Below are 9,326 nucleotides of genomic sequence, written 5' to 3' on the forward strand. Positions count from 1 at the left end.
GTTGCCAATGTGAGTCATTAAAAGTGGTATTTCATTGATATTTAAATTTTCTTCTCCTTTAAGCGTAAAATCATATGGTGGACTAGCTGTGCACCGGTTTACGTACAGGGAGGAAAAAAAATAAATATCTAGCAGATCAAGGTAGGTAATCCATGAGGCCATTTGAAAAGAGTTGTCTCCCTTCCCGTTATGCAACCGTCTGTTGGCCGACGTGGAAGGTTATACTACTGCCAGGTGTAGGTTGATATTTTCAGAAGCTGAGGGGATACAGATGGTTATATGGTTGTACTGTTTACCTGGGATTCAGTGAGATGTTTTAAAACCGGAAATGTGATTGGCATGTATGCTCTTGTCACTTGTTGCGCATGACAGTATGATGTAAACAGCAGTACGGTCATGACGGTCTAACTAGCAACGTCATTACATGTAGTGAAACAGCGCCTACGTTAGATCTCAAGGCTACGCTGCAATGCGGGGCACACATATCTCTCATATTTTCTCGATTGTAATGGGTGGAGCCTGGTTTACTACAGCTTTAGATGGATGATTGACTTGTGACATTTCTTCGTGACAGTCATTCATAACAATAAAATTTACAACACCACACCAGTATGATAGGTGGACACTGTGTATTATTTTAAAATTCGCAGTGAGTGTAAGTTGCAGCTCATGCTGGCTTCCTCTCCGGCCTTAAGTGGGAAGGTCTGCCAAAAACCAGTGGATGGTTGTGGATTTCCTCCAATGATAATGCTGTCCGCCATCATATAAGTGAAACGACATAAAACACAAATCAAATCAATAAGTAAACTGATAGAATTTTGATATTCATTGTACCGGTAACATGGTTGTGATGAGTTAACAGTGTTACAGTACCACAAATGTGAGAGTTATCTGTGGTACCATGCGATGAATATCAGAATTATCAGTGTTATGATGACTGTCAGAATTATCAGTGTTATGACGCATATCAGTTACCAGTGTTACGATGAATGTGAGAATTATCGGTGTTAGGATATGACAAATGTGAGAATTATCAGTGTTATGATGAATGTGAGAATTATCAGTGTTAGCATATGACAAATGTGAGAATTATCAGTGTCATGATGAATGTGAGAATTATCAGTGTTAGCATATGACAAATGTGGGAATTATCAGTGTTATGATGAATGTGAGAATTATCAGTGTTATGATGAATGTGAGAATTATCAGTGTTTCCATATAAAAAATGTGAGAATTATCAGTGTCATGATAAATGTCAGAATGGGATACCAGGAGAAATCCGAACAGATCATTCTGACATTCATCATTTCACTGATAATTCTGATATTTACCATCACACTGATCATTACGATGCATGACCGAATTATCAGTGTAATGAGGAATGTCAGAATTATCAGTGTTATGATGACTGTCAGAGTTATCAGTGTTGTGATGCATATCAGAATTATCAGTGTTATGATGAATATCAGAATTATAAGTGTTATGATGAATATCAGAATTATCAGTGTTATGATGAATGTCAGAGTTATCAGTGTTGTGATGCATATCAGAATTATCAGTGTTATGATGAATATCAGAATTATCAGTGTTATGATGAATGTCAAAATTTTAGGATACAGTTCAGGATACAGTTCAGTATGTAATACAGTAATGTCTCCATTGTCCACCATAAACCATAATTTTGCTTCATTTGATCTAAAATCTCCTCCTCCTCCCCACCAAACCCACCCCCACCCCACCCCACCCCCACCTCCACCAAAAAGTACGGGTACATTTTCAGAGACAAGTGAACTTAAATGTCATAAGATATTACCTTTGTGGCTGGAAAAAATGTTTCCAGTAGGTTATCGTCCAACCTTGCAACGAAACCTTCAAATGTTCTTCTAAAATCAGTGGAATTCAGAACTTTGCAAAATGAATAACTTTGTAATGGATTACAGGTCAGATGCAGATATGAAACCTTCAGCTTTTGTTTCATTGTAGATAAGAATGTCTGTAGAAGGCAGTTCTGTGGCCATCGTAGGAGGTGGGATTTCTGGCCTGGTGTGTGCTGTTAGGTTAGGGCAACTTGGCATCCGTAACACAACAGTGTTTGACACAGGTGAGCTACAGGTGGTGTCTTTTCTCAGGTAGACATCCATAACACAACAGCGTGTGAAACAGGGAGCTGCAGGCGGTGTCTGTTTCCAGGTAGACATCCGTAACACAACATTTTGTGACACAGGTGAGCTGCAGGTGGTGTCTGTTTCCAGGTAGACATCCATAACACAACAGTGTGTGACACAGGTGAGTTACAGGTGGTGTCTGTTTCCAGATAGACATCCATAACACAACAGTGTGTGACACAGGTGAGCTGCAGGTGGTATCTGTTTCCAGGTAGGCAGCCATAACACAACAGTGTGTGACACAGATGAGCTGTAGGTGGTGTCTTTTCTCAGGTAGACATCCATAACAGAACAGTGTGTGACACAGGTCAGCTGTAGGTGGTGTCTGTTTCCAGGTGGGCAGCCATAACAACAGTGTGTGATACAGGTGAATTACAGGTGATCTACGGGTGAATTACAGGCGATCAACAGGTGAATTACAGGTGATCTACAGGTGAATTACAGGTGATCTACAGGTGAATTACAGGTGATCATGTGGTGAGATACCGGTGAAATGTAGGTATTATTCATGTGAGTTACTGGTGACTTCCAGGTGGCCTACAGACAAGTGAGCAGTGGTCTGCAGATAAGTTAGACATGGTCTACAGATGAGTTACAGGGACCTACAGGTGAGTTATAGGTGGGCTAGCTCCTGTTCTCAGGTAGGCTGTTCATTAATCACTACAAGAACACCAGGCATATTTGGTGTAGTGAGCCCAGTTATCCCCACCCTTAAAGCAGGCTATTGTTGTAGAACTTCCTTACTGAAAACTTTAGAATGCACAGCACTTACAGATCAATGATAAGAACATGTGCATTGAGTGGGCTTGTAATTGTGAGCACCTACAACCATTCTAATGTGTCAGTGTAAGGCTTACTGGTTATTTATGTATTTATTTATTTATTTAATAGGTGTTCAATAACATATTTAAGACTATTTCACCTGTACCACGACAGCCATCATTATGCTGGTAGGAAATCAGGCAGAGCCAATGGAAAGCCATGGCCATTTGCAGGTTGCTAGAAGACCTTCCCACAGACAACTGGAGAGGGAGTCAGCATGTGCTGGACTTTACCTCCCACATGAACATAAATCTAATCAGTCTGTATTGTTGTCTTTGATCTTCAGGTAAGAATGCTCCAGGTGGCCGGTGCTCCAGCAGACTTTTACAGAGTGGTCAGACTCACTATGTCTTTGACCACTCTACCCAGTATTTCACTGTCACTGACCAGCGTTTCTCCAAGATTGTTTCCTATCTCCATGCAAAGGGAGCGGTCAAGATATGGACAGGCCCTATTGGCCACCTTAGAGATAATGGTCAGTTTGAGAAGGATCAGACATTAACACAGGCTTTTGTTGGAACTGGGGGCATGTGTAGTATCCCACAATGCTTAGCATCCATGGTACACGTCCGCCGACCAGTCTGGGTGGGGGGAGGTCGTGTGGGAGGAGGGCAGTAAGAAATGGAATGTGGGAGGCCAGGGTTACTTTGACTACCTTGTCATAGCACATAATGGGAAGTGTGCTGACAGATTGATGGCTAATGCAGGAGTGCCAAGGATCCATAAACTGCTGCAAGTCAGATTTGGATCACGCTTAGTTCCAAAAGATCTCAGAATGCAGCTCTGCTCGCTGTGGGTGCTGCTAGCAATTTTTCCTACCAGTCTGAAACTCAAATACCAAGGGGCACATGTGGATGGTGGAATAATTTCCTGGGTTGCAAACAATACTGCCAAACTATCCGCTGGTACAACTCAGAGCACAGGAGGATCATGTGTTGGTCAAGAATGCTGGACTGTTTTCAGTACACGTGATTTTGCAGCAACCAACAAAGTGCCTCAAGAGAACATTCCACCAAGCAAGAGAAGGGAGGTAACTAACAAGCTGTTGTCAGAGTTTGGCAGAGTTACAGGCCTTGGTGACAGGCTGCCTAAGCCAAGCAAGACCTTTGTTCAGCTTTGGGGGGCCGCCGTACCTATGAACACGCTTGAGACGAGTGAAGAGTGTGTGTTTGATGGCCTGCACCACGTGGGTGTCTGTGGAGACTGGCTGGTCAGTCCCTGTATACAAGGAGCAGCTATCAGCGGCTTGGCTCTGGCAGAACACATCCACAAACATGCCTCAGGTAAACCAGACCACCTTATGTTGTAGGATAAATGATCAGGTAACCAATGAGCCTGATATCAAGTAAGGCTTGGCTCTGGCAGAACACATCCACAAACATGCCTCAGGTAAACCAGACCACCTTATGTTGCAGGATAAATGATCAGGTAACCAATGAGCCTGATATCAAGTAAGGCTTGGCTCTGGCAGAACACATCCACAAACATGCCTCAGGTAAACCAGACCACCTTATGTTGTAGGATAAATGATCAGGTAACCAATGAGCCTGATATCAAGTAAGGCTTGGCTCTGGCAGAACACATCCACAAACATGCCTCAGGTAAACCAGACCACCTTATGATGTAGGATAAATGATCAGGTAACCAGTCAGCCTGATATCAAGTAAGGCTTGGCTCTGGCAGAACACATCCACAAACATGCCTCAGGTAAACCAGACCACCTTATGTTGTAGGATAAATGATCAGGTAACCAATGAGCCTGATATCAAGTAAGGCTTGGCTCTGGCAGAACACATCCACAAACATGCCTCCGGTAAACCAGACCACCTTTTGGTGTAGGATAAATGATGAGTATGGTGAACCAGTTTGATCAGGTAACCAATGAGCCTGATATTAAGCAAAACAGTTCAAGTGAAAACATTTGATGACTTGAGATAACCAGTGTGAATTTATGAAACAAGTAGCCGTAACTTTGTAATGTGATTTGGCTGGTCAAGTTGTATGGACTATTCTAATATGGCTGGTCAAGTTGTATGGGCTATCCTAATATGGCTGGTCAAGTTGTATGGGCTATCCTAATATGGCTGGTCAAGTTGTATGGGCTATCCTAATATGGCTGGTCGAGTTGTATGGGCTATCCTAATATGGCTGGTCAAGTTGTATGGGCTATTCTAATATGGCTGCTCAAGTTGTATGGGCTATCCTAATATGGTTGGTCAAGTTGTATGGGCTATTCTAATGTGGCTGGTCGAGTTGTATGGGCTATCCTAATATGGCTGGTCAAGTTGTATGGGCTATTCTAATATGGCTGCTCAAGTTGTATGGGCTATCCTATTATGGCTGGTCAAGTTGTATGGGCTATCCTAATATGGCTGGTCAAGTTGTATGGGCTATTCTAATGTGGCTCCTCAAGTTGTATTTGCTATCCTAATATGGCTGGTCAAGTTGTACGGGCTATCCTAATATGGCTGGTCAAGTTGTATGGGCTATTCTAATGTGGCTGGTCAAGTTGTATGGGCTATCCTAATATGGCTGGTCAAGTTGTATGGGCTATCCTAATATGGCTGGTCAAGTTGTATGGGCTATCCTAATATGGCTGGTCAAGTTGTATGGGCTATTCTAATGTGGCTGGTCAAGTTGTATGGGCTATTCTAATATGGCTGGTCAAGTTGTATGGGCTATTCTAATATGGCTGGTCAAGTTGTATGGGCTATCCTAATATGGCTGGTCAAGTTGTATGGGCTATCCTAATATGGCTGGTCAAGTTGTATGGGCTATCCTAATATGGCTGGTCAAGTTGTATGGGCTATTCTAATATGGCTGCTCAAGTTGTATGGGCTATCCTAATATGGCTGGTCAAGTTGTATGGGCTATCCTAATATGGCTGGTCGAGTTGTATGGGCTATCCTAATATGGCTGGTCAAGGTGTATGGGCTATTCTAATATGGCTGGTCAAGTTGTATGGGCTATCCTATTATGGCTGGTCAAGTTGTATGGGCTATCGTAATATGGCTGGTCAAGTTGTATGGGCTATTCTAATGTGGCTGCTCAGGTTGTATGGGCTATCCTAATATGGCTGGTCAAAACACTTCCAGGACAAACTACTCTGATGAAAACATGGAAGTCTGATTTGAAGATTGTCATTTGTGTGTATTATTGATCATACTGTACTATGACTAGGCTGATTTATCAAGCTAAGAAATAAATATTTGAAAAATATCTGAATTGCAAGTGAATATCCCATATCAGATGGATGGTAATGTTACATGCGTCCTAACTCTAGACAGTGATTACCAGCTTTACTTCAGCCCAAAGACTTTCTGATCAAATGTGTACAAATGGGTCCATTTTAATGTGCTTATCTTATTGGTGTTTTGACAGGTCTTGGTACAGACAGCCCTCTTCTTCAAAAATTCCGGCCAGCAAGTTCAGAAATGATCGGAGCTTTCCCCACAGACCCCAACATGATGTTTAATCCCAAAAAATAAATGAGACATAAGTGCTTTGCTTGTTTTGTGTCGTTATTAGGTCTCTGGTATAAGAGGATTGTCAGACACATGTGCACTGCCTGCTGGGTCTCTGGTATAAGGGGATGGTCAGACACATGTGCACTACCTGCTGGGTCTCTTGTATAAGGGGATGGTCAGACACGTGTGCACTGCCTGCTGGATCTCTGGTATAAGGGGATGGTCAGACACGTGCACTGCCTGCTGGATCTCTGGTATAAGGGGATGGTCAGACACACGTGCACTACCTGCTGGGTCTCTGGTATACGGGGATGGTCAGACACATGTGCACTACCTGCTGGATCTCTGGTATAAGGGGATGGTCAGACACGTGCACTGCCTGCTGGATCTCTGGTATAAGGGGATGGTCAGACACACATGCACTACCTGATGGGTCTCTGGTATAAGGGGATGGTCAGACACATGTGCACTACCTGATGGGTCTCTGGTATAAGGGGATGGTCAGACACACGTGCACTACCTGATGGGTCTCTTGTATAAGGGGATGGTCAGACACACGTGCACTACCTGATGGGTCTCTGGTATAAGGGGATGGTCAGACACGTGCACTACCTGCTGGGTCTCTGGTATAAGGGGATGGTCAGACACATGTGCACTGCCTGCTGGGTCTCTGGTATAAGGGGATGGTCAGACAAGTGCACTACCTGCTGGATCTCTGGTATAAGGGGATGGTCAGACACATGCACTACCTGCTGGATCTCTTGTATAAGGGGATGGTCAGACACACATGCACTACCTGCTGGGTCTCTGGTATAAGGGGATGGTCAGACACATGCACTACCTGCTGGGTCTCTTGTATAAGGGGATGGTCAGACACACATGCACTACCTGCTGGGTCTCTGGTATAAGGGAATGGTCAGACACATGCACTGCCTGCTGGATCTCTGGTATAAGAGGATGGTCAGACACACGTGCACTGCCTGCTGGGTCTCTGGTATAAGAGGATGGTCAGACACGTGCACTACCTGCTGGGTCTCTTGTATAACGGGATGGTCAGACACATGCACTACCTGCTGGGTCTCTGGTATAAGAGGATGGTCAGACAAGTGCACTACCTGCTGAGTCTCTGGTATAAGAGGATGGTCAGACACGTGCACTACCTGCTGAGTCTCTGGTATAAGAGGATGGTCAGACACGTGCACTGCCTGCTGGATATCTGGTATAAGAGGATGGCCAGACACATGTGCACTGCCTGATGGGTCTCTGGTATAAGGGGATGGTCAGACACACATGCACTACCTGATGGGTCTCTGGTATAAGGGGATGGTCAGACACATGTGCACTACCTGATGGGTCTCTGGTATAAGGGGATGGTCAGACACACGTGCACTACCTGATGGGTCTCTTGTATAAGGGGATGGTCAGACACACGTGCACTACCTGATGGGTCTCTGGTATAAGGGGATGGTCAGACACGTGCACTACCTGCTGGGTCTCTGGTATAAGGGGATGGTCAGACACATGTGCACTGCCTGCTGGGTCTCTGGTATAAGGGGATGGTCAGACAAGTGCACTACCTGCTGGATCTCTGGTATAAGGGGATGGTCAGACACATGCACTACCTGCTGGATCTCTTGTATAAGGGGATGGTCAGACACACATGCACTACCTGCTGGGTCTCTGGTATAAGGGGATGGTCAGACACATGCACTACCTGCTGGGTCTCTTGTATAAGGGGATGGTCAGACACACATGCACTACCTGCTGGGTCTCTGGTATAAGGGAATGGTCAGACACATGCACTGCCTGCTGGATCTCTGGTATAAGAGGATGGTCAGACACACGTGCACTGCCTGCTGGGTCTCTGGTATAAGAGGATGGTCAGACACGTGCACTACCTGCTGGGTCTCTTGTATAACGGGATGGTCAGACACATGCACTACCTGCTGGGTCTCTGGTATAAGAGGATGGTCAGACAAGTGCACTACCTGCTGAGTCTCTGGTATAAGAGGATGGTCAGACACGTGCACTACCTGCTGAGTCTCTGGTATAAGAGGATGGTCAGACACGTGCACTGCCTGCTGGATATCTGGTATAAGAGGATGGCCAGACACATGTGCACTGCCTGATGGGTCTCTGGTATAAGGGGATAGTCAGACAAGTGCACTACCTGCTGGGTCTCTGGTATAAGAGGATGGTCAGACACGTGCACTGCCTGCTGGGTCTCTGGTATAAGGGGATGGTCAGACACACGTGCACTACCTGCTGGGTCTCTGGTATAAGGGGATGGTCAGACACACGTGCACTGCCTGCTGGGTCTCTGGTATAAGGGGATGGTCAGACACGTGCACTACCTGCTGGGTCTCTGGTATAAGGGGATGGTCAGACACACGTGCACTGCGTGCTGGGTCTCTGGTATAAGGGGATGGTCAGACACACGTGCACTGCCTGCTGAGTCTCTGGTATAAGAGGATGGTCAGACACATGTGCACTACCTGCTGGGTCTCTGGTACAAGAGGATGGTCAGACACGTGCACTACCTGCTGGGTCTCTGGTATAAGGGGATTGTCAGACACATGCACTACCTGCTGGGTCTCTGGTATAAGGGGATGGTCAGACACACATGTGCACTGCCTGCTGGATCTCTGGTATAAGGGGATGGTCAGGCACGTGCTAAGGGCAGGGTCAGACACATGTGCACTGCCTGCTGGGATGTGTAGACCACATTGGTGGCTTAATAGTGACAGCATCTTCCTCAAAGTTTTGAGACCTGGGATGAAACCAAGGTTGGGTCACACCAAAGACTTTAAAAATCGTACTTGTCGTCAGCACTGAGAGGTTAGAGCAAGGAAACAAGACTGGTTGGCTGATG

General features: G+C 45.4%; 1 protein-coding gene across 1 annotated transcript; it reads left to right on the forward strand.

Annotated features, from left to right (window-relative positions):
- Positions 1–203: 203 nt before the first annotated feature.
- LOC135468857 (uncharacterized) lies at positions 204–6,475 on the forward strand. Its single transcript, XM_064747316.1, is given in 5 exon segments — positions 204–236; positions 1,984–2,101; positions 3,274–3,575; positions 3,577–4,270; positions 6,369–6,475. Coding segments are annotated over 4 exon segments (1,215 nt in total). The 5' UTR covers positions 204–236; positions 1,984–1,989.
- The last annotated feature ends 2,851 nt before the right edge of the window (positions 6,476–9,326 follow it).

This window comes from Liolophura sinensis, chromosome 6, assembly GCF_032854445.1.
Source record: "Liolophura sinensis isolate JHLJ2023 chromosome 6, CUHK_Ljap_v2, whole genome shotgun sequence".
NCBI classification, from domain to species: Eukaryota; Metazoa; Mollusca; class Polyplacophora; order Chitonida; family Chitonidae; genus Liolophura; species Liolophura sinensis.